Source organism: Amblyomma americanum, chromosome 10, assembly GCF_052857255.1.
Source record: "Amblyomma americanum isolate KBUSLIRL-KWMA chromosome 10, ASM5285725v1, whole genome shotgun sequence".
Classification (NCBI taxonomy): domain Eukaryota; kingdom Metazoa; phylum Arthropoda; class Arachnida; order Ixodida; family Ixodidae; genus Amblyomma; species Amblyomma americanum.
Genome location: NC_135506.1, coordinates 15,225,135 through 15,251,020, shown reverse-complemented (window position 1 = coordinate 15,251,020; position 25,886 = coordinate 15,225,135). Strand labels below are relative to the sequence as shown.

Below are 25,886 nucleotides of genomic sequence, written 5' to 3'. Positions count from 1 at the left end.
CCTTTCATTGTTCCACAACAGGCTTTACAAGACCCTACGATAGCACTCCTCAGTGACACAGAGCTTCCTTTCTAAAGCTCGGTAAAGTGGAATGAAGTTCAAGAAGAGCTTTGTTTATAAAGGATAGCAATAGAAAACTTCCTTGCGCCACCATCAATGCTTGCGTTAAGTGCTAGCGTGATGTAGCAATCGATACCATGTCCTTACGTCACGATAACAACAGGAGCCACTGAGGTGATCGGACGATCCGTCCTTGCATTCACGCCGCTTGGTTTGTTCCTGTAGCCACGGTGGCCTAGTGGCTATAATGGTCTGGCTGCAGCGCTAAATGTCGCAGGATCGGGTCCTGGCCCCGCAGTACTCGCATTTATACGGAGGCGAAATGCAAAAGCACCCGTGTGCTGTGCGATGTCAGAGGTCGTTAAAGAACCCCAGAGGGTCGGTATTAATCCGGAGACCTCCACCAGGATGCCTCTCGTAACCCTAGAGCAGCTTTCGGATGTCGAATCCGACATAATATGCGTAGCGTACCTTCGCTTCCTTTGTTTTCAGTGGTGGCGGACCCCACCGTTGATGAAGCTACCCAGAAGTTGAATGAGACGGTCATCGCCGGGAAATTAAAAGTTGTCCTGAACATCACTGGCGCCGCGCAGGTAAGTGCAGGCGAATATGGGTACTAGTGGCTCCAGCAGCTTATTTTGCGCTCTTCTGTCATATCAGCTACTACATAAACGATTCGTCTGTCACTTTCCTTCTGTAAACTAAAAATTTGCGTTTCCTCTTTTTCTTGTTTTCAAACACTGTAGGGTTTTTCTTGAGACCCCTGCACAAGGCACATCCTTAAACGCTCCCACTCCCTGGATTACCTGAATGACATCGTTTTGTCCCTTATCTTTACAATATAAACGGCACTGTAATAGTCAGTTATTGTCAGTCACGATTCTGCCAGAACATTGTCACTGACATCACATGGTGAATTCATCAGCAGCACACAACCCTCCATGCGGGACATGTGACCATTGCACGCCGACAAACCCTACCTAACATGACGCCTGTCCTTTGAGTTCCAGTTTAACACCACCATCCTCAGCCGAGGCCGGTGATGTCCGACTTGCGAATAGCGTCGGCAGAGATCAAGTATACGACGAAAGGGCATCGTTGTCGCCTCACCTCCCAGCTTCCCTTTAACTGGGGCTAGACAAAGGAAACTCTCAGCTTCTGCAGAAAGAGGTAGATGTGCTGAGAAGAGATTTACGTCGGGAACGCCATAGCGTAGCGAATATGCTTAGCAGCATGTGTTTTCTTGCGCCATTTCATGTTATGTTTTCATTTACACGTGACTGATAGAAGTCACTCGCCCAAATAAATGTTAGTCTTTCTTTTCTGTGACAGCAGGAAGTGTGCATCGACATATTCTTCAAGGTGTTGAACCTGGAGAAATTACGCCCATATGGTGTAGAAAAGGTTAGGGGTTCAAGCATGCACTTGTCAGATAATCACAATATAATTTTATTGGAACTACGTCTAATACAGGACATCATTTTCCCGTGATTATAGAGGGTTGCGCGGCGAACGCTATCAGGACATCCTCGCTATATATAGGCTGTTGCATATGCTAGCACTCCTGGAATAGGGGGACCGACAACCAATTTTGATTCCAATTAAAAATTTTTATCATCATGTCATCTAATGACCTATTTCTTATCATGTACCGCAGCAACCCGAGTACGTCGCCACGGAACTGACATCTCGCCAACAAGGTAACGAGTTTCGAACTCTCCCCGCTTGCTGAGCTTGCAGATGAGTGATCCATGCAGATCCGCCTTTCATTTCTCCTATCCCAGTGGCATACTTAATTACTGCTGGCTACATTTCAGAACGACCTCATTCACAGATGTGCTGAGCCTTACAATGCCGTTTCAGGACAAATGTTCGCTGGATACATGGCTTTGATTTATACCATGCACGCACTGCGCATTCCCACTCTGACTAGTTCTAGGCCAGACGATTTTTTTTTACTAATAAATAGCTGAGCCCGCTTAAAAGAATGTGTGTGTCTTGTGCTTCTCGCTTACAAGTTCTGCATTTCGCTTATCAAGTTTTTAAACCAATTTATTCATTTTCGCAGCACCACCTCCTGATTCGTCCGTAGGCTACTCTCCAGGTGAGTTGAATGTGCGGAGAACAGAGTCCCACAGTTCTTGATCCTATATTTCATTATATGCCTTTTATTCTTCATTGCTGAGACCACTTCTGAGACTACCAGCTGGTAGGCGTAAATTATGAGCGGTTCTAACTGCGTTCGTTTTAAAAGTTAGTGTCATGCCATTAGCATTCTAAACGCTTGTTTGAACTAAAAAAACACTGAATAGTCCCACAGATATTACCATGAATTTCAGCCATTTTCTCAGTGGTGAGACTTCTACAAGACCATCCAAATTTTCCTTTCTTAAACCACACGACTTATTCCTGAAAATAAATAAAACTTTCAGTAGTCCTCAGCACAGAAAAAACAATGACTGCGTCTTCGGGATAAGCCGATGAACGTACACAAAGCAGTCTTATTTTCCCGATTCATTTTTAATATACTAGGTAATGTAGTGCTTCAGCTTACTGGTCTAACTTCTGAACGCTTTCCACTCGTGCAGAGAGCATGGCAGCGCTGGGAATCATGATGCTCCTCATCGGCATCGCCATCGCTCTGGGCGTGGTCTACTTCGCGGCGAGGAAGTACCCCCAAAGCAGCATGACCACCATCTTGCTGCAACCCCGCAGTAGCGGCAGTGGGGAGTAGCCGGCCAGCTGGGCACGCCGACCCGTGGCACGACCGAGGACGCCTGCAGCGAAGCTCGACATAGGTCCACAGTTTTGTACATACGCGTTTACTGAGGACCTTACTTCGCGCAAGCTAGCTCGCAACGCATTAAAGAAAAAATGAGCTGTGCATGTGTGTGAACAGATGGAACCAAACGCACACATTCAAGACCACATTCAAGAAAATAAGATTGGCGCTGTATATTTTATCCCTGCAGTTTCCGCTCGTCTTTCTTCCATTCTCATCGAAGGTATCCGTTACCGTGTCACCTTGTACCAGCGTATCGCATCAAATGCCTCCTTCATTGTTGAGTTCGCATGCGTGTTGCTTTCTGTATGGGTATTTGTCAATTTTGGTGCGGCGCTGTCTCGAATGTCACTCTTTTTTATGCCGCGCACTAATGCTTGTTCAGCCCTGGAATGTCATTCGAACGTGTCTCCGAAGCTTACTGATAGGTGACTGGTGCATCACACATAGATTCCTATCCTGCAAGAAGCACCACTGAGACATGTTTCCCAAGGACGGGTTTGGTAATACTGGCTGGTCGTCATGCCATTCTCGAAGATATAAAATTAAGCCCATTTTTCCGCACTGTGACTTTTCTCCCTTTCGAGCTTCGCTAAGAATAAAATAATTCCCTAGTAGAGAAAATCGTTTTAAGCCATTTGCGGTGCGGCAGTACCGCCTGGTACAACGCTTCGGTAACGGGCGTAATCTATAAGCACGTGACCACACACACTTGCACGAATGGGCGTCCAGCGCTGATAAACGGCAAGAGATTAAAAAAAAAACAGCAACTGTTGAGAGAGGGAGGACAGTGTAATTAAAGTCTCCGCTGGTACAAAGAAGCTTTCAGGAAATGTTTCTCAATACACCCCTTCGGTCGCGAAAAAAAATGAGATCTCGCATAAATTCGGCAACTGCTTCGGCACCTCTTGACAGCAGCCCAAGAATTCGCGAGATTATTTGGCATACACGTCTCACACAATGATGTAATTAATGCATGCGTCACACTTGTAAATCAAACAGAAAAATTATGCAGTTTGCACTATCGCTACGCAGACCGCTGAGCTGTGCGAAAGACGGGTATACAGATCGCCAGCCCTCATTTACCCCATAGTGCTTACAATGCCTCACACTGCTCCTTACATTCTTCTTGCGACTTTACTATACTATCCACCCCACTTAGTTCATGAAGTGCACCGTAGCGGTTGCGCAAATGTTTGAACATCCGTCTCGTGTGCGGGAGGTGTAGGGTTCAATCTCCATTGCCACCGCGTACCAACCGGTGATACAACGGGTCGAGGCTTTCCCTGGAATGTAGGGCTCGGCTTATGCGGAGTGAAGTGCTTGGAGAATAGGTTTTTTTTTAAGCGCTGTTTCTGAAAACGAAAAATACCATGTTCCATGACGCTCTTTGGCTAGAGCTGCCCGTTTGTCATTAAAATCCACCATCATCATCAGTTCATCAAGCGTAAACTAGCGCCTGTACACGCGAACACGAAAATTCTTTCGGGCCTTTTACTTGAATGCATGGCGTCGGTATAACGTGGAGGCCGGTGTGCGCAGTCTGCTACACAGTGCTGGTGCATACGCTGTCCTCATAAAGTTAAGTTGAATGGCGCAATGGAACGAACGCAGGAAGACACAGAGAAAGAAAGATCGTCTACTGCCATCTGAGTTTATTGCAGAAAGCACCACCTTTATACGCCAGTACATTATCACCGTCAGTGCGTTATCATAGCCAGGACAAGCTAACAAGAAAATGAAATGATCCGATGCTTTATGCAGTAGGTAAAGATCCTAGCATGACAAGTGGAAACTGCGATAAGGTTCGTGCAAGAGATCACAGGCGTATGCAAGAGGGGTGAGCACAGAAAAGAGGCCAGAGTAGAAGAAATACGCGTTGCAGAAGTACGTGGTGTTGGGCTAGTTGGTTCAACGTACGATAATCTTTAGGATGAACCAACTAGCCCAGCAGCAAGTACTTCTGCAACGCTGTCCTCACTGCCTCTCCACCTTAGTACTCTGAACGCAAGCGAGGCGCAAACCAAGCTCATTACGCCCTCGATTATGCGTCCCTTCTCCTCGTCCTCTCGCTTGGCTACACATGCCTTAGAGCGATCATCAAAGGCATGGTCCCTTTAATGTCCATACGACTACAGCGGACTGCTTCATTAACTGTGACGGACGTAACTACACAAAACAAGTCACAGCAGGTGCGTAATTCAACTTTGTACGAATGCTTTGTTAATTTTTAAAATCAACTCCGTGTATAAGTGCTACCTTGCACAGTGTGCCACTTCCGCGGGTTTTTAATTCGAACTCGGCGGAAACTGCGTACTACCGCCAATAAATTGAGTGCACTCTGTTTTCCAGCCAGACTCGGGACAGGGTGCCTCTATAATAGCTGGTACCAGCCATTGCATTGGAGACATTCAGCTAGGACAGAGATTACAGAAAGAAAGCTTCGCACGTTTACTAACGACAGGGCACAATTGTTCACAAACGTTATATCCTTAAGCAGATTTTACAAGAAATTCACAATAACCGTGGTGAAGAAATGTTGCAAAGCGCCACCTGTTACCTTCTTGGATCCTATGTGTTGAGCTTGACGTGTTATGCAGCCGGTATAAGAGAGCAATATAAGAGCTAACCACTTGGCATTTAACCTTATCGCTATACTTACATGGCAGTTGAACATCATGAGGGTACTTATATTTCCACTTCTTTTGGACTCCATAAATTCACGAGGAGCTCTCGTTGAGCGCAGGCCGTCGATGAAGCGAGATGAAACAGAAAATATATCGACACTTGTTTTCTTTATTTATGCTTGTATTTGTTTCACAGCATTATTTCTTGGCAACTGAAGTCTCGCTAATTAATACGCAGACACCAGTTGTCGCGGAGGCATCCCCATTCCGTCAGCATCAGATAACGACCAGAGCTCGAAAATCATGGTACGCTTGCTGGCCTATCATGTGAAGGTATGCACACTACCAAGTCAGCAATGGCAGAAGCACGACTCGCTCACGGGTCCTAAAAAGTTCGCAGAGCGCCTCAGATCGCTATCATCAGAGATCACAGGTGGCAGGTTCGGCCTGCTGTTTTCCAAACCTGCACGTAGGAAATGCCCGAACTACAGACCAGTTATACCGCTTATATAAGAAAGAACACTTATATCAGAGGTAAGGGTTCTTTCAGCATTGTTGGGGAGCGTTGCCGTTACCCTAACGATGTCACCACTTCGACAAGGTCCCCAAAGCCACAGCGCCGAGGCAACCTGTGCAGTTATGTTTCTTACATGTGGCTCTATGACAAAATAGATGTGATTTATCTTTATATAAAAGTGAGCTCATGAAGACTCATGTGAAACCTTCTGCAAAATATTAAGCAAGTTACAGAAGAACATAGCGCTGTAATGTCTACCAAATCTTGATTGAACACTGCTGCACAAGGCTACGAAACGGCGCTGCGGCTTCGGTGTGAAAAGGTTTTGCCAAGGCTAAAGCCGTCATTTGGTTACAGAGAACAGGGACACTGTACCGTCAGAGTAAGGGACAAAGAGCTTGGCTCCACTGGTCATACGCAAAGCGGCATTCAAAACCTTGCGTACATGGTGCACTGGTGCCGAATCTTTACCACAGATCGTACCGGGAACGGGTTACTAGTCAGAAGTGTTCACGCCTATCTCCCTCGCGACGTGTCGTTAACAGCCAAACCCACGACCCAAGCGGCCTGCCAACTCTTACTGTACCCTTACGCCTGCAAACAAAGATGCCCGAATTATTTCTGTATAAGGGCATAAAGCCTCATCGTATGGCACATGCAGTTGGTAGTCAGTATTTCCCGTGTAATGGCTTACTATCAACCTTTCCTCTCCCTGTTGCCGATACCGTGTCTTTCCAAACGCGAAACTCGGTGACACCGTGAGTTTGATTGCTGCCTGACCATAGACTGCCTGACTGTAAACCTCGCACTACACTCTTGATCGCAAAGGCAGGTTTATGCAGGTCTAGAGATCATAGCATTTTTTAGTAAAGAGTTGGTACCTAGTGGTAGTAGGTCATCGTTGAGGAAGCGTCATCCAGGTGAACAGACAATGCAACAGGTCATTGGTCGCCCCCATGTGTGACAACCGTATAAAAAAAAATTGTTGCAGAAAACGCTAACAGAATATGCACAATTATAATGGAAAATTCAACAACGTTATACATGTCTTTAAAAAAAACAAATGCTAGAAAGTATGTAACACAGGAGAATATCGCTGTCCTGTAGAAACAAAAATACAAACATTCACAGAATGTTTTGGAAACAAGGTCCGAGCTCGAGAAGCTTGCAGTAAAAACTTACAAAAAGGAACTGCGTGTACAATGAGATTAAACACCTCAAGAATGAGGCCTCTAAATACGTTAACGCAGCAGAAAAGCGGCTCTTTTTGCGGTCATCCTCGACATGAAAGCACCTAAACTTCCTTGTAGCAATGTTTTGTAAACAGAGGCAGTATTGTTTAAGTGACTCCCGAAGTTCTCTGAAGGATTGTTTCTAGTTTTTCATTTCGAAGTCGCAGATGGGATGCCCGGTGTCGCGGAGAAATGTAAAGCGGCGCTGATACTTCTGTCCGCAACGATGTTCCTGCGTCGGGATCAATAATATCCTTCCACTTCGTGGGTCACTGTATACTCCTCTCGGCGTCTCAGACTGTGCAGCTCGTTCGCAGACCCCAGGAACATATACGTGAATAAAAATCTCTCGCTCCAGGGTCCGTTTTCCCGGTCTCCTCCGGGCAGGACTGGTGCAGCTTCATCTGATTCCACTGTGCCAAGATAGCGGGGTAGACATGTATAGTAGAATTGCAGATAACGACTTGATAGTGCGGCATGTATCCGCACGAGCCAATAAGGGCTCGCCGACCGAAGAACCAATCAGCGCTCGTTCACGGACCAGCAAATCAGGGCTCGTTCGCGGACCAACCAATCAGGGCTCGTTCGCGGAACAACCAATCAGGGCTCGTTCGCGGACCAATCAATCAGGGCTCGTTCACGGACCAACCAATCAAGGCTCGTCCACCAGCGATCCAATCGCAGCTCGTGCACGAACGAAGCAATCAGGGTTCGTGCTCGGACGATCCAATCAGGTATCATCCAAGTAGAGTGCACGGTACTTAAGCATAAAGTTTGCTAAAAAGGTTTCCGCCATCAATAAATTGCAGGCTCCTATAGCCGATGTAGCAGTTGATCCAAGACCTAATTCTCTTTGGGCGGTTCCTGTAATCCTCATTTGCCTGGAAAAAGTACAGGAGCCTATGTTCGACTGTGGCCGCAGCAGTCTGCAATCCATTGTGCGACCCTCGTAAAATGGGGTACTCATGTCACGCGAAGAACAGAGGCATCCACACTAGTCGTGACCGGAGAAGCTTGAACGAACGGACCCGGCGTTGCGCTAGGACAGAATAAGTTAGGCCGCTCCGTTTGCGGTCACAGTCCGTAGAGAGACATTGCACGTCCTGTCACTGGTGTTGGCCAATGTGGCTCGGTACTCCTGGAGAAGCTTCTTCTCTGCGGGACCCCACGTGTCCGTCGGCTCGAACGCAGAGCGGATGTTCTGCACAACGAACAAATAATATGGTGAGATAGCTTCTGGAATATTACAGCACGTCAGAAAAAAAAAACAGTTAATTTGGACGCCCCTTTCCTATACGCCAGTAGGAGGAAGGGTTCCAGGTTAAAACATGGTACTGATGCGGACCTCGAACGTGAATCGAAACCGTAGAACACAGTGAACAGTATTTAATTTCGCTTCGATGGAAGGAAACACGGCAGCCAAAGTCGGGAAACGCGCCCGCGGTCACATTATCATGCCAGGGTTCATTGGTCAAAAAGGCTGTGAAAATCTCTGTAGGGTGTAAGTGTTCCAAAATACGGATATTAGCAGACTGCAACGCCATCTATGACATTTAAATGAAGTGCACAGAGCTGTGATGCAAATGTAGGAGAAAGGAAAGCTACCACTCAGCAACAACAGCTCACCGCCTAACTTCCACAATCTGACCATTGTGCACACGCAGAGTTTTGCAAATACAATGACAAATAATTTTAGAAGAGGGCTAACATGGGCTAGTTGATACACCTTAACGGCAAGCGCAAGTGCATCTCCCGTGGGAATTTGGTCGGGGTATTACAGTTTTCTCTAACTGTTTATCTCTTTCTTTTTGTCCTGTCTTAACGCTGTTACACACTTTCCGTTAAAACAATAATATTGTTCCCAGAAGCAGTAGTGTGGGCTACTGCGATTACGTCCTTAGCTTTGTAACTCGGAGCAACGTCAAGAAACACCTCAGCCGTAAATTATCAAGTTTACATCTGGTTGCTGCGAGCTGTCCATGGAAACGGGAGAACTATTAATCATTTCAGGATGTACAAGTGTTCGTGATAGCAACTAGGGCCAGTAAGTCAGTGGCCACTATAAGCTGCAGCCCTAAAGAAAATCAACACTTCTGCACTGAAACTGAAGGATAAGCGACAGCCAGGGGTTGTGCATACAAGCCAGCAAAGATGACTATCTTCGCTGTGCTTGCACTAGTGGGTGTCGCTAGGGCGCTGATTGCAGTAGGCCCCAGTGTTGACTACAAACACATATAGACGAGCTGGTTTCAGACCTAGATATAACTCGTAGACGTTTCACTGTAATCCATAAATTAGCTGACTTGGCACTCTGTACGACTTTACAGCCTGACAGAAAGTTATGAAAGTGCACAACATACCTTTCTTGACCTGAAGAGCGCCACGGCAGCCCACAGAGGGATCTGTACCATAGAGAGCGAGGCGAAGAGCCAACCGACCTTGTTGGCCCACGCTGGGTACGGCTCGACGTTGTTGTACATGACTGGCGCGGCCATGGCCAGGCCATACACCACGAGAACCTGCGTGGCCAGCGACAATGTGACGGAGCATTTAGTCCTCCAATAAACGACACGAAGTAGAAAAGCTGATGTAGAATTCTGTATGGATGATGGTCGACAAACTGGTACTTCATTACAGTTAAGAGTAGCAATTACGACACTAGATAAAGCTTACAGTGGCGGCAAAGGAAAGATTACAACGAAAACTTACAAGTATTTTTTTTCTACTTTTGTGAGCGGGTTCAGAGAAGAACCCATCAGTTAAACGTAGATTGAAATACTTCACAGGCTGGGGATTTGCCTCATTGTCTTCTGAAAACCACTTCAACGTCACTGCATTTTTAAGCTGGAAAATCATAGTTGAGGTGATAAACACAAGGAAAATGTCTTCAGGGTCAAGGACAGCGAATCTCGTCAAGTATATAATCTAAGGCCAAAAGTTAGAAAAGGCGGCACTTTAGTCAACATGCGTGCTGATAAACACAGGCTGAAATACAAAAGAATCAGATACGTACGCATAGAATGAGAGGCGACAAGAAGGCCCAGCTGAAGCGGAAGATCCAGGGCGGCATCTTTCCCAGCATGAACTTGATATCATTCGAGAAGCGACGCACTCCTGCGCAAGTAATCGGAGCCATACGGCTGCTCCAACTGACGCCCGAAGTATGCATAGGTTACCGCTCGCTACAATACAACCCTACTCACAAAACAAGAAGCGTACTTGCACAAGCAGACATGTGTGGTAGCGTGCAGTAACCAAGATGCAGAATCAACTGACCCTTTGCTCAGCACTGCAAGCTAACGCAAGCGCTGCAATGCAAGATGAGGGCTAGTTACAATACTTTGCCTCCCTTTGGTGGGACTGTGCCCACCTTAATATTTTCCTTGCAGTATGCACACATAGAGCCACATATAAATCCACAGATAACACCAAAGGGTATACCTACTAAGTTTCTATTCCTATAAACCTTGTGCACGCAGTTCTTCGGACAGAAGTCTTGATAAGCACATCAATAAATTCTATGCGATTTTTTCTGTGCTTAATTTGATGATATTGCCCGTTAATATTAGATAGACTTCACCCACCGAGACTTCTCGGTAGCGGTGCGCAGACATTCCGAAAAGGTTAATGTCAGCGTATCTATCAGTACACCGAAATATTCTAAAGCTTGAGTGCTGGTCGAAGTAGCTCTCAGGCTTCAGAACTCTCCAAAGCGCCGGTAACTGTCCTCATTAATGGAATTCCTTACTTACGTTACAGACATCGTCGCGGTTCACACTTAACGACATCGGATTTTCATTTCAGCCATGCAGTCACCAAGAAGTAGTAACTTTCCTTCCTTCTATCACGACCACACTCATAAAATATTTCTGAAACCCGTCCAAGAATCGAAAGACTGATGCGCTTCGCAATAATCGCATCCCGTCTACTCACCGTAGAGCCACATAAGAGCCATGACCTCGCACATGGCGATGAATAGCGCCGACACGCCAGCGCAGTATGTGTCCAGTAGGTTCAGCACGTACTGGCCACCCTGCGTAAGCGCGAGAAAAAGTGACGTCAAAGAAAGAAACACCACACCTGCACTTCCAGGCCTTAGCCCACTTAAAAGGCAACGAGAATACTTTAGAACTTTTCAACCTTAAAAAAGTCGAATATGTGAAACATTTGCGCCTGCGTTTCAAGTAGTGACGTAATCGCCGAATCATGCGGGTACCGCGTTTGGGCATTTCCGCAGCGCCGAATAGGAAGCTTCATGATGGCGTCATCTAAGGCGGCCGAAGAAAAATCTAGCGGAGCGTTTTTTTGCGGAACCCAACGACGAACGGCAGGGTGCAGGCGAAGGAAGCAGAAATTTGAAATCTGATCGTTAAGAACTTCATCACTGAGCTTCTCCGCGGTTCGTTGGTGCTATGAGGTGAAGCATAAGCTCTATATTGCGGCTTTAATCGGTGATTACATCACCACTTTGAATGTTAGCGCAAAAATCGAACCCTAGGCTTCACCTACGCTACTTCCTCGGCCCTCCGCGACTGTGTTTTGCAAGTGCAGACAAAAATGGCCAATGAAGGGAACAGAATATCTATTTTAAATGCTTCGGTACAGTGGCGAGCTGCACCCGACGTCCCTCTACGCACAGTGAACTGGCACCAATGACATCAGCGCCCTTTCAATGACACAGTCTAGACCAAACCTAGTTAGCTCCTTCAGCTCAATGCAAAACAGTGTTCACGAACGGTTGCCAAATATGAGGACAGATTCAAGCTTGCTACCTATCTTAAAAACTTGATTACATATTTTTAATCCGACTGCCCGCTGAGATGGATCTATGTTAAAGGCCATAATGAGAGCAATTATGAAGAAAAGAAAAACTCCTATAAGAAGCTAACCTGAAATTAGGAGTGCTGGTGCTTTAATTAGGCACAATGACCCATGAACCGCATGGCACTTTGAATCGCAGGGCGTACAATAGCACCCAAGCGGCCAGATTTAAAAGAGCACCCGATTTCTGCAACTCTGCAATCCTCTACCATGCAAAAACAAAACTAGTTCCAGAAGCCAGCCGGAAAGCCTACCGCAAAATCGCGCGCTTATGGCCATGGGAATAAACTATTGATGTGAGAGAACTTCGCAACGAACACGTAGGGAGCCACTAGCCCTTCACCTGAGTGACGCAGGACAGTCCGATGATGAAGCACGTGCTGCAGGCAACCAGGGCGGTGATGCTGCGATGTTTGCGCAGCACCGGAAACGTGTCCGAGAGTACAGTCAATGTCGTCTGCAGTAGCGGGAACTAGAAAAAGGCGAAAAGAGGCAGCGTAACTTTATAGTAGCTTCTGGATTCAGACAGTTCATTTGCAGATGTACTTATTCCATGTGGGCACTTATCAAAGAACCGCCCTCTGTAGTTGAATTTCCCCACACGACCATCCTACAATGCCCGCCGTCCTCCTAGCCGGGCAAGCGCCATGGTCGGCGCGAGCATGACGTACCCCGGTCAAAAAATACGAGACAGCCCCAACATACGACAAAAAATTTTGTCCTGTCGTTACGACAGGTTTTTCTGTAGTATAGGAACTTGTCTCTTGTTGCGACAGAGCTGCCTGTCGTTACGACAGGGCTCTGCGCAGTACTACAGAAAATGATTTTACTGCAAGAAATTTCGTTGTGAGGTCCCAAAATACGATAAAATCTGTTATGACAACAGAAAGGTTTTGGTTGTCTTCTTCGATAGGCTGGTAACTTGATGGGCTCATAACTCGACGCGCTCAGGACCGCTTTTCTCCAGCGGTATTAGCTCCGCTGGAATTCAGATCTCACGAGCTCGATCAGTCCCTGTTCGCAGCAGCGTCCAACCGTTGCTGGGTAGGACGTCCTTGACTGCGCAGCGTAACCGGTCAGAAGAATATCGCCCGTGTCCATCGCTAGCCCGCTTTGTTGTCTCCAGCTGCAATAAATGGCGCCTGTGTGCTAGCACTTCGTCGCAATGCTTTGTTCCCAAGAGCACGGGCCGCTGTGGTACGCTTGCGCGATTTTGCACTCGCGATCACGGGGTGGCGTGACGGTCAGGAGCGAAGAAAGGGAGAATACGTATTCCTCCCTCATTTATATCCCCTCCCTCCCAACTACAATACCTAAGCGATTAAGCGGTGATGAGTAGAGTGGTGCACATGTCATGACTAGCAAAAGTGTCTTACATAAAAAGCGCGGGTAAGGGTGAAAATACGCTCCAGGATTGCGCAGCTGTTCTCGATAATTGTTAATAACAGCGGCTCACCTCGCTGTCAATTCCCAGCAAGTACAGCATGAAGAAGAAGATGAAAGACCAGAGTTGTGGGCACCAGAAGGTGGTCAGTGCTTCCGGGTAAATGACGAAGGCCAGGCCCTGGCCTGAGACCCGAGAGAAAAAAAGAGGAAAGTACGTTTATAAACAAACTATGAGAACGCAACATTCCAAGCAGTAGAAACGTGCAAAGAAAGAAGCAAGAATGAAGTCTTCCGATGCTACTTGTTAAAGAATTTAGTTTTCTCGGTGCTTCCACTAAATCAGGATTACATTTAAGCAGCACTCTATCTAGATCGAGAGTAGCAATCAATGGCGAGAAAATATAGCTGAAATAACACAGTTCCGGTCCGTCCGTCCAAAGCGCCTTTGACAAGATAGTAAGCGCAAATACCGTAATTTAAGGACTGTAGTCCACACCCGTTGTACAGTGCGATGTGCTTAATTGTCCAATTTTTTACTATATAGTCCGCAAGGGTCAGGTGTAGACTTCGTGAATCAGCACGGGGGTCGAAATGTCAAGGTCTTTTTTTTTCGCTTTCTTTGGTGTTTGTATTTTCGTTTGCTGAAAAAAATTATACCGTAAAAGAATCCATCATGATCCAGATTATCCAGGCTCATAAAGCAAATAAGGTCGTTTATATCAACCAAAGATTCGTTGTCTTCTTGGTCCCGCTTTCATCCCTCTCCTAGAGAGTAGACGGCTCTAGCCCTGAATTCACAGCGTTTCTGCGTGCAAGGCGAAATTATACACGCAGAATCTCAAGTATATGCCGGTTGCGATACTATCGAGGTTATATGCACGTCTGGTAAAATCAGGCAACGATCATCAAACCCGTGTTTTATTTTCATTGTAGGTAGCGGGGAGCAGCCGCATGATAGCAGTCACATGAAGACAATTGCTAGCGCCGGTAGATCATGCAAAGGACCAGCGAACTGCGCGATGGCAAGAAACATAAGCGAAGAGCAAGTTCCAGAAAATAAAACAAAACTCGTTACAGTGAAAATTGCGTTCGGCATGGCACGTTGTATTCGGAGATTTTGAAAGCAAGAACTCACCGGCCTTGGCGACTTCCTCGATGGGCACCTGCAGTTCGAGGGACATGTGGCCCAGCACGGCGAATATGGCGATGCCACCGATCAGGCTCGTGATGAGGTCAGCAACGACCACAATCGAGGCGTCACTGCGACAGCGAACACGTCATTCAGAAACGTACTGTTAATAAGCTTGGGAGAAAGTTCGGGCTCGCACCTCAAAGTGAGCAGCGGACGCATTCTGCAAGCTCTGTGAAGTCCCCTCCCCGAGCTTCGGGGCGCCATTGCGTTCATTGGGTGGTGACCAACCTCTCGCGATGAACCATGAATTTAACTTCCTCCTGCTAGGGTGGCAGTTAGTGTTAACGAGGCATCTAGCTTTAAGAAGTACAGTCTGAAGATAGACTAGGACGAGACTAAGCATCAATTCGTCATCCCCCCCCCCCCCCCCCTCCTCGACCGCAGCGGCTGCCTAAAGTCGTTTGAGCACCCGCCTCGCTTTCGAGAGGTGCGGGGTTCGATCCCCAGTGCCGCCGGGTACCCACCGGTGATACAATGGGTAAAAGCTTTCCCCTGGTCTGGTGTTCGGCTTATTCAGGGTGAAATGCTTGGGAAATGGGTCTTTGACACCACCTTGAGCAAACGAAAATACCTTGTGCCATGGCGCTCTTTGGCCGCAGATGCCGTTGCGCCATAAAAAATCAATCATCGTCATTTCCGTCCTTGATAGCTGACAAAAATATTGGCTTCATATCTTACGTAAATCAGCTAAATCTTAACAGATCTGTTAAAAAGACAGATCCAATCGATGCTCTGTGTTGTTAAGCGAGTTGGATGCAAAACACATTCGCAGCAAAATGGGCGAAAAATGAATTCCCATCTCTCACATGTGAATGGCGTAGCGGAAAGGGTTGTAGCTTCCGGACATGATGAGGCCTCCCCAGGAGATAGCCAGCGAGTAGAAGACCTGCTCCGTTGCTCGCCGCCATATCTGCAGCAGCAGTAGAAAGTACATGGAGCAGGTGACGGATTCCCTGACAGGATACGCCTCGGGACATTCAGAAAACACTCCCCTACCTGGCTAGATAATGTGTTTTGGCTTGAGACTGACAGGGCATGGTGCGAATAAGCGTACATATGATTACAGCGATTTCTTCCCATTTGCAAGCGCTAAACGCGTGCTCTGTGATGCCTCTACAAAGCAGAATCCGCACATTTACACCACGAATTTTCAAACAGGGAATGTTATCACATCGCAGTGGCACATAAATACATAACACAAGGACACATATCGCAAGGAAAAAATTAAGAAAAAATTACCGAGTAGGAGAGGGTCCAAAATCTAGTAGGGCGATTATGCTCACAGAGGAAAAGATCAGTAGAGTTTAGCTCCATCAAGAGCGTTTTGTGCAACATTTGCGGAGAAGAAAACAAAAACAAAAAGTCAACGTCAGCCTCAAAGGTTTGGCTTTGGTTTTTTTTTGGGGGGGGGGGGGGGAAGGAAATCGCGCAGTATCTGTCTCGCATATCGTTGGACACCTGAACCGCGCCGTAAGGGAAGGAATAAAGGAGGGAGTGAAAGAAGAAAGGAAGAAAGAGGTGCAGTAGTGGAGGGCTTTGGAATAATTTCTACCACCTGGGGATCTTTAACGTGCACTAACATCGCACAGCACACGGGCGCCTTAGCGTTTTTCCTCCACAAAAACGCAGCCGCCGCGGTCGGGTCCGAATCCGGGCCTCAAAGGGTACAGATACATTTCCGTTCAGTGGAAACAATCAGGGCAATACCCATGCGACACGAAAGCTTCTCTTCAAAACAGATGCATAACAAATCCGTATAGTTATTGGCCTATATGGACCTTTCCCGTGTAGAGAAGATTGGCTATAAGGATCATTTTAATGGCGTGTAAGGGCAGCATGTCGAAACAGCGGCGTGGATACTGGTTTGATAAATTCGTGACAAAGAATTTCGTCAGTAGCGCTTGGGATGAAGTTCCAGGAAAGTCCATTACCTTTATACAGCATCAAATATTGAGCGCATGTAAGTGCATGTCAGTAGAAAGTGGGCCTGAAGCTCTCTTTATCACTTTTGTGATAGGCCGAGATTGCAGTATCTTCAAAAAGTGGTTATGGTATACAGGAATGGGGAAAGGAGGGGCTCGTTATGATATACATCGGAATGAGGGAATGAGGCCAACAGCCTTTCAAACTCAGGAAAGTTTAGATTTTTTTAATGTTGTTGAACAAATTGCATAATTAGTAGCGTAATTCCTTTTGGTATGCATAAATAGAACAAAAAGTACAAGAAGAGGCAACTTATAGTAGTTTGTAGTCCTGAAATACTGAGTGCTACCAAACAAAGAACACAGCGGGTGCTGCAGGAGGCCGCCACTCACATTGAGGTCGGTCAGCTTGGAGAAGTCCGGCACGAGGAAGTAGGCGATTCCCTGTCCAGCCCCGCTGAGGGTCACCCCCTTGACCAGGAGTATGAGGAGCACCACGTAGGGGAAGGTCGCCGTGAAGTAGACCACCTGTTTCATTGGGCAGAGCACGCAAGGGGGGCCACCTCTCTACATGAGCACCTCTCTCTCTGGGGCATCATCTTGCTCTGCGAACGAACCACACCCCAAACCACCCTGTTTCTGGCGTTCCCTGCTTAGAGCACAGAGCGTGCCCTCCAGTAAGGGGAACGGGTTGAGTAGGGCGACAGAATTCATCAGTATCCTGGGGATGCTTCACAATCGATGCTATGCGCCGCACGCTAAAGTACCACTTAGAACTAGTAGTTGTTTGGATTACAAGTTGTGGTGAGCGGCAGGACTGCCAGATGGCGCCACATGCGCGCGCAGCGGGAGCGTGCATCAGACTCGACCAACGCCGTTACGCAGAAGACTTATGTCGCGGTGGCTGCGATGTGAAGGCGCGTTCACACTTGCGGGAAAACGCGCAACGCAGAACGTTTTCGCGCGCCGCTTCCCGCACAAACCCGTTTTTTCTCCCGCAGACAGCCTGCTGTGCCGTCCCGCAGAACGATGGGTCCGGTAAAGGCGCGCTCACACTAACGGGAAACTTCCCGCAGCGGCACAACGTCCACGTCGACGCTGCGTCGCAGCTCCTCGGAATGACGCTCACACTGCGCGCGTTTTCTCGCTGCGGTTGTCTTGGAATGTGGAGAGAGGACGCGTTGAGGGAGGACCCGAATGAGCAGGACGAGAAGGGGATATAGTCACGTGACATTAGAGAAGACGAAAGCGCGCTCTTTTCCCGCGTCGTCGTCTTGGTCGTCTGCTAGTTCTCCTCCCGTCGCCCTTTGTGTCACGAGGACGGCTGGTTCGAACGATGGCTGGTTCTCTACATTCCAAGACGGCGCCATGCGACGTCACGAGCCGACGAGTCACGCGACGATGATGACGTCACACAATCAATAAATGCTAATTAATATAAATAAGTAACGCTAAAACTAATTAGTATAATTAGTAATGGCATAATATGAGTGTGACGTCATACCAGGTCGCGTGGCAGCGATGGAATGTGCCATCAAACTCAGTCGCGTGACGACGCTGTAATATGGAACCACACCTAACCACGTGACAACGATGTAGTTTCTCGTCATGCCAGGCCCCCATCTACCCCCATTTCCTTATGGATCCCACATTATTACAAGTACACATCCGCGCATGACACATTACAAGGAGTGCCCACAACCCGGTCCACATTAATGACATTCGGATTGTCCAGCAGCTAGGTAAATGTGCCAGTGTCATGTATGACGTACTGCAAATATCAAGCAACGAGACATGCTTTTGACTCTCGAGATGATGGCGATGATGATGCTAACAGTGTATCCTAATGAGCCAGGGAAGTCTGATATAACGCTACCAAATTAAAAGTTGCCAGAATATTGATTAAATATTGTACACTACCCGGCAACCGAAAACAATTATTGTGCGGGAAAATAGGAATACCTGCAGCTAATAATTAAGTATGATGATGTTGATCATCCTGGGAGATCAAGACCCTCCCCCGTTTCCGCCACTTCCCTCCAGGTGGCGGTGGTAATGATTTCGAAATCCTGGGAATTCACCGATGACTCGGTGAACCCGCGGCATTTTGAAAGAAAGGGCTAAATTACGTCTTCGAACACTGTACCAACTATTAAAATCACACGGGTCAAAACAAGTAGCCTAGAGTGGGCAGCGTGAACCGCTCTCTCTGTCAAGACCACCATGGCTCTCCGCTCAAATTTCCTCGCAGCGAAATCTTTTTCCGAGCCGCCCCGCCCCGGGAAAAAAAATCCGCCTGACGACTAATACGCCTCAACAGAATTCTGGGTACCATTTCGTCAACCAGTCTGAGACAAGCTGCTTTAAGTCAATCACTTGTTTTCCTTCAAAACTGAATCAATGTTACGCCAGCATCCTCGACGTTTTTTACCCACGAGCACCGCGCGAGCATTCTGCGAAGCCGTTTAAGGTGAACGATGGGTCTCGGCAAAACAGTTAAAGGAATGATAACTTGTAGTGCCTCGTCGTTTGCAAAGCAGCTCCGCCAACCTAACTGATCTCATACGAGAAAAAAAAAACAGAATGATTAGAAACATACAAACAAAAATCGCACATTAAGAACAGAAGTGAACGACAGTGCGCCCCATTAAACGTCATATTAGAAGGTTTGAAACAGTTCCATTCACACATCTTCGTTTAAAAAAATGAAAAAGGAATCAGCTACCACATCAATATATACATTCATTATAGTTTTGAATATTTTACCGCTGTAACACCGCTAAGCTAGCTGGTACATTCGCCCCGTGCTCCGGTATTTCGGCATAATATGTGACTTTCCGAGAAGGAACCGGAGACCAAAAGAGAGGTTATGTGGGAGGATAAAAAGTTAACTTATATTCGCATCTGCTTGCATTACGGAACGGGAATATACAGAAGTAGTGTGAGATTCGAAAGGGTAAGTCACCGGTCAAAAGCTTCGAAGGTGGTATGCAGGTTTTTCTAGCTTCGTGCTTTTTTAATCAAATCAACAGGTGTCATTGTTAGGAACCACCTGAATCACATTCTCTCGCCTGTGCCGACTACTCCAGTTTCTGTTAAGTCAGCTTGTAATGTACAGCAGGATCTCATTTATTCGACTGCAAAGCGTGGAGCCATGACATAAGCGCCGGCAACGAGCATGGACACGAAGCATGTCTTGCTTCGGGCCATCCCCGCTGCGACGAATTTATTGCGTGCTTGGACTGAACTAATTTGTTTGCGGCATCAAACAAGCTACCGCGGGTCGACGTGAGTTACGTGCTTCGCGCGCTCCCGGGGGTTAGAGCCGACCGACAGGCAGCCGGGTGCTACTCCAGCGGGGCAAGGGGGAGCGAGAGTGGCGTGCTGTGACAGTAACACCCCTTCCGGGAAGACCAGAGGGGTGCGTCTTCCTGTAGGCTCGGGCTGAACGGACATTACGGCGCAGCACCGGAAGCTAAGAGGGAACTGTGGCATCCGGTTGTCCAAACAGGGGAAACCGAACACCAAGCGTCATTGCATGAACACTGAGGTGATGGGATGCAACTCCGCTTCGGAAGCGGCACTCGTCGGGCAACTGAAAAGACGTGGCAACTGAAAAAAGTCTCGACCTCAAAATTTCGACCTCACTAAATGACGACCTCACTCAACCCCAAACTCACGAGTGAGGTTGAGGTCTTATTTGCTGACCTCACAAAATTTCGAGCCGTCGCCGACCTCACCTCAACCTCACCTCACGACGTGAGGTTGAGGTCGACCTCACGAGGTCGAAACCTCATGAAGTTGCCCGCCTCTGGTTCCAGTATTAAAAGTTTTGCAGAACCAGAGACCGAGAGACGGAACGGCAGGACATGTATTGTTAGAAACCAACACCACCACATCATCACGACCGGTTCTGCTGTCATTTCTTCGCTCTCTGCAGGTATGTGTCGTCTTGAAAATTGATCAAGACCAACTAAAACCTAGTTACCAACTGTAAACCTAGTTAGTTCGACATGGATGGCTTTTCTATGTTTGTTATCGAACCTCAATTTTTTTTAGATAATATTGAGCATGTTGAGCGCTATCATTATTTCTCTCAAAAACACCAATATCTTTGTATGCACATGCTGAGGTGGCAAGATTCGCCCTAAACTGGGGCTTCCCAAGCTATGCGCGCACCGTTCATTCTATGCATCATTGTACCAACTACAGCTTGACTCGTGAAAAGTAGCCGGTTAAAAGGGTTACTTGCAAGAATAATCAATGTTATATATACCATGACTGCTGGAAACAAATACAGAAACCTCGGGCCAATGCATCAGACAAACAAGTCGAAGTGCCATTATCTCGAACGTGGTGCATTTCGACTACGGACTAGCACACCCATACTGTGGCCTTCTCTTGACCCACCTTTCCGGACGAGGAGACGCCGCGGATGAGGCAGAAGAACACGATCAGCCAGCTGACGAATAGGCACAGGCAGAGGTCCCACTTGATGTAGCCCACCTCCTCAATGTTGCCGGACAAGTCGAGCACGTACTTCCTGCGAGGTGCGCAAACACTGTCAGCCAGCGTCTGTAACGAAACGCGTATGAGCCACACCGCACGTCAATCATGCGCGCGAAGTGTGTGAAAGTAAATTAGCTATTTAACAAGTGCAATTCCCAAGTTGTCGTCTGCGACGATAAGCTCAGCAGGTGCAGCGATCCTCGGATTCACTTTCACACACGAAAGTTTTAAAACTAACCAAATTCTGGGGATCAAAATACCGTCAACAAGACAAGAGTTCTACGGGCAAGCCGAACAAGTAAACATGAAAAGCTGGTCATCATCATCACCTCCATCACAACACAGAAAATTGGGTTGGCTTTACGCTGTCGCGTTACGCTGTCGCGTTACGAGCGGAGCCGATGTCATTAGCGCAACATTGTCACGTCTGTGTGCTGAAATCACAATGTTATGCTAAGTACATCACCCTGTTTATAATATATGCGTTGATTGACAGTGCAGAAAGCTAGCACACTGCGTGTTACTATAAGATGGCGGCGATAACTTCCATTAAAGGTGCGAAGCAGACGAAAAGAAAACGCCGCACGCCTAACGTGAATTTGAGCCCATAAGTGCAGCAAGATGAAAATTCTAAGTTTTTTTCCATTCTTTAATTTTTGTCACGTAAGCTATAACCTCGTATGAAACGTGTGGAGCGGTACTTTCAAAGCTTTAAATGTACGCTGTGTACCAACCGAAGTTCGCTTGTATTCCCACACTCTCAACACTAATACGCCTATATGGGAGTAAAAATGGAGGAAGCTGTCGTCTAGAACACTTTTTTATAAGAGGGAATGCCCCAGAGGACAGCTTACTCTTTTTTTTACTCCTTTCTGTTCAGAGTGTAGATTGCCGTATTCTGACGACAGAGACGCTAGTTGCACGGCAGTTGGAGCCTTTGTAGGCTCGAAAAGGCAAAATAAAAATGAAATACAGGTATTTCCACCACCGGAAAATTTCGCAAGAAAAATGCGGTACGCCGACGCAGTTTCTTTGACGTCGATTTTTGGGGCTAGGCTCCACATCTATTCACTCCAAGAGGGTCATCGCGGAGTTCTTTTGCTGTAGACGTCGCCAGTTCTAACCGAGTAGTAGGAAAACTTATATGTAAGTCAGATAAATGCGTCAGTTTATGCTCCCGGGGAAACATTAACACACTCGGAGAAAGCCGCACAATCGATTTTCGCTAGAAACAACAACTAACTGGAGCTGCAATTGGTGTCTCTTTAATATAACGGCGATATATTGTTCCAGTTAGTAGCATGTAGATAGGTTTATACGAAACCTAGGCCCTAGTACGTAGCATGAGTACTTAAAAATACTGCAATCGGCGTTTGGGTGCCGATGGCTGATAGGCCCCAAGGTGCAATTTTATAGTGCGATCGACGTTGCGTCAAGACCAATGACAGCTATTTGGCTGCATTGGCTGCTCTCGATTAATAGAAACGATTAAAACAGCGATGCTCATCTCGCGCTGTTCGAGTCTATGCGTTGAGTCCCTGAAGCTAGCATGTTTCTTGAGCGTAAAGGTGCATTTTTTAAAAAGCCAAGCTGCATACGGTAATAAACCTGGTCTCATGACCCGCCTGCGAAAGCAAGTCTGTTACCTGTGACTTTGACCATGCTTCTTTTTTGTTTAGTCAAAGTAACGACGCGAAAAACTCACTCCCAGAATTGTTCGGCAGCCGTTTGGGTAGCGTTGGAGCAGTTGGCCATGATGCTGTAGAAGGCATCAGCAGGAACGGAGAAGTTGGTCCCGTGCACAGCCGACGAGACCCAAACCACGTCGTTCAAAGGTCCCAGAAGGCCACTGCTACTGCTGCTATTAGGATTGCCGTAAGTCGGCCATAGTAGTTCTGGTACATCTCTGCACTTGGTCTGCAAGGAAAACGGGTAAATTCTACTGATGCTTAACCACGTAATTAAGTTTCTAGACCGATATTTGGACTGATTTGCCTGAAGCGTTACTCTGCAATAAAATTAGATATGCGGACTTTTGAAACCTTGCCGCTTGCTGCGTTCATGAAACTGCGGACCACGTAGTCTCGGTTCGCCCACACACATTCGCGATAAAGACACGCGTTGGCCTCCTCAATGCTGCGCTTCAACGGCAGGTCTCTATCTGATACTTCGTATCAGGCAGAGCTCTTATATCGCGCCGGTTGAGAAACTCCACTGCAGAAAAGTGATTAGCCTCACTAGCCACTTTTCGGGGGCTTAGGGATGGCGGCGAAGCGACCAGTAAAAGCTATGACTGTGTCTGTCGCCTCTTCCGTCCCGTCCGTCAGCGCTGTTTCATCGCACCGTCCACCATGTACATGAGGAGTACAGTTCATTTCGCTCCAGCTACGAAGGACGCATTTTCGTAATCACTTCTTGCAGCTTTCACAGGTCCAGAGTTGAAAACCACCAAGCGCCCGGGCCTGCACTCACCCAGACGACTACTCCTCTGTGGCAGTAAGAGAAGGACCAGGCGTCAGCAGCACCACCGTCAATTACAAATTCTCGGCGCCCTATTCTCAAGTGTCATGATCTTGGAAATGGAACCTTTGTTCCCGCGTCTTCGCTAACAGAAAACTCGCAGATGCACAAAATTGACACAGTGTACAAGAATCAGGGACAGACTGTTGTAAAGACTGGCAATCCCGACAGGTCGCACCAGAAATTGCTAATGGATACATAAAGCTTCTTGCCACCGCCCTTCATATAAGCTGCGGCACTGCCATCGACAAAGTATTCCTCAAATATTCCCCGGGGCACGTTAAGCACATCAGCCTGACCTTGAAGACGAGGAACCCAAAGACCACCGTACAGGAACCAAACAGCGGAGCCTGCTTACGTGGTTGCTGTATCTGTTGTAGCACGTTTCGGGGTCCGCGCCCCACCACTCGTAGCAGTCGGCCCAGGGCAGCACGGACCGGAAGGACTGCGCCAGGTAGTAGAGCGTGTAGCACAGGATGACGTTGTAGTAGATGGCCACCAGCAGGGACATCACCACCATGGCCACGCCGATGCCTGCGCACCAATTTGCGAATGTCTAGACGATGGCCGAAAGGAGCACTCGACGGGGTGTCCCTTATTCCCCCAGCAGCACCCGCAGGTAATCGGCCCAATACTGGAAAGGGATGGTTTCAGACTGGTCCTTTGTATGACCAGTCTTGGCCAATATACGTCCAATATTGGGCCGATTACCTGTGCTGCTAGGGTCCTTGTGCGTACTTTGACATCTTTCCTCAGCACAGTGCACCTGGAGTTCGGCTAGATCGCTTCTGAACACTGAGCAACAATTTTCTGAGGATTTGTTGAAGCACATGTAGCACGCGTTGAGAACATGGATGTTGGCTCACTGTTATGACGGTGTGGGCATAAGCTAACAGTACCCAATCAAGGAAATAGACAAGCAGTTGGGAACATCGAACAAGGCGAGAAGGCTGGGGAGAGACCCACGCCCTATATAGTTGGTGAGAGCTGCAAGCCGCTAGATATACACGATGAGACATATAGACGACGTTAGTGAGTTTTTTTTTTTTGCGATAGTGACGTGTATGGGAGGGAGCTGTGAAGTTGGATATTTCCCGAAACTGAGAAAGTTTTCCGATGGTATTTTGTTAGTGGCGGCAATTTCAGGCGGCTTCGTAATGGGTACAACCCATATTACGTTTAAATTACCATAATTAAAAGGCACAAAACATCTCTCGACCTAATCGCAATACCCGAGCATAGACAAAAACGCAAATTGATGCGTCGATAGGAAGCAACTGACTTTTTGTTTTGTAGCCGAACATTTGCGTTCAGATGAATGCCAATCGTAATTACTTCGCTTCTAATATGTTGGAATCTCGGTCCACCTGCAAATGTCTTAAACATTGAACTGACATCGCACCCGCTTTGATGGTTTATTCAATGCAGCGTCATCCAGTTAAATAAACGTTGGTCGTTCTCATTAGCTTCGATGATACAACAGCTGCTTTGGTATGGCCGTGGCCGTTGTAGTTAATTTGGGCTCAAGGAAAAAGACTAGTGTACCTATATGCGAAGGTTCGAAAAACTATGGAGCATTGCTGTAGCCGTATGACTCCTCTCGTGCAAGCTAACGGCAACTTTTGCCCTGCCAGGCGTTAAAGTACGGAAAGAAGTTACCTATACCGTCTGCTGTATATTGTGTGCTTTCTTTTTGCCATCACTAATAAGTAAATGCAAATCAAGAGAACGCTGGTAGCACTGACGCATGTAGCACGCCAACTCACCCTGTGCCACTGGTAGGCACTTCCACACGGCGATCGGTCCCAGGCTGGAGAACTGGCCCAACGCGAGTTCCATGGTGAACAGTGGAATGGCCACGAGAATCATGACGATGACGTAGGCGGCGAAGAAGGCGCCTGAAAACCAGAATGAATAGGGGCAGATGTGAGCTCTAACTGTAGTGCTGTTCAAACCAGAGCAAACAGTTTTGCTGTAACATACGGGCAACATGTATCGAAATCAATTCACAAGTCGGCAGGTTGTCGCGCCGCCTCAAGCACACATGTGAACTGCTCAGGGCTTCTGTAAGCATGGAAAATGACGGAGAAAAAACTGCAGGGCGCCTCAAGTTCTTAACTTCCCAACTCACAGGCGGCGCCACTATTTGCCAACATCCAGAACGTGAATCATGCCCGGATTCTGGTTCAAAGTTTCGACGCTGTCAGTCTTAAATAACTAAATGAAAAAGCACGTACACATTACAGGCAACAAACTCTTGACAGAGAAATAAACTAAAGACTGCAATTCGTGTTCGAGGCTTGTAATGGCCAACGAGG

At 47.4% G+C, this 25,886-nt stretch overlaps 2 protein-coding genes across 4 annotated transcripts in view; one reads left to right on the top strand and one right to left on the bottom strand.

Moving 5' to 3' along the window:
• LOC144107169 (uncharacterized) overlaps positions 1 to 2,944 on the top strand; it is a 29,817-nt gene extending 26,873 nt beyond the window's left edge. Inside the window, exons 14-17 of the mRNA XM_077640164.1 lie at positions 553 to 653; positions 1,718 to 1,760; positions 2,129 to 2,164; positions 2,649 to 2,944. Coding sequence (XP_077496290.1) covers positions 553 to 653; positions 1,718 to 1,760; positions 2,129 to 2,164; positions 2,649 to 2,794 — 326 coding nt within the window. The 3' untranslated portion in view covers positions 2,795 to 2,944. The remainder of the gene's footprint in view (positions 1 to 552; positions 654 to 1,717; positions 1,761 to 2,128; positions 2,165 to 2,648) is intronic.
• Positions 2,945 to 5,619: 2,675 nt separating this feature from the next.
• LOC144107168 (sodium-dependent proline transporter-like) overlaps positions 5,620 to 25,886 on the bottom strand; it is a 60,127-nt gene continuing 39,860 nt past the window's right edge. For all 3 annotated transcript variants that reach the window (XM_077640162.1, XM_077640161.1, XM_077640163.1), the window contains exons 3-15: positions 25,335 to 25,466; positions 23,927 to 24,102; positions 22,754 to 22,965; positions 20,950 to 21,082; positions 16,933 to 17,067; positions 15,424 to 15,527; positions 14,561 to 14,685; positions 13,496 to 13,608; positions 12,383 to 12,511; positions 11,152 to 11,251; positions 10,232 to 10,332; positions 9,579 to 9,737; positions 5,620 to 8,419 (exon numbers count right to left, since the gene is read on the bottom strand). In XM_077640162.1, coding sequence (XP_077496288.1) covers positions 8,273 to 8,419; positions 9,579 to 9,737; positions 10,232 to 10,332; positions 11,152 to 11,251; positions 12,383 to 12,511; positions 13,496 to 13,608; positions 14,561 to 14,685; positions 15,424 to 15,527; positions 16,933 to 17,067; positions 20,950 to 21,082; positions 22,754 to 22,965; positions 23,927 to 24,102; positions 25,335 to 25,466 — 1,766 coding nt within the window. In that variant the 3' untranslated portion in view covers positions 5,620 to 8,272. The remainder of the gene's footprint in view (positions 8,420 to 9,578; positions 9,738 to 10,231; positions 10,333 to 11,151; positions 11,252 to 12,382; positions 12,512 to 13,495; positions 13,609 to 14,560; positions 14,686 to 15,423; positions 15,528 to 16,932; positions 17,068 to 20,949; positions 21,083 to 22,753; positions 22,966 to 23,926; positions 24,103 to 25,334; positions 25,467 to 25,886) is intronic.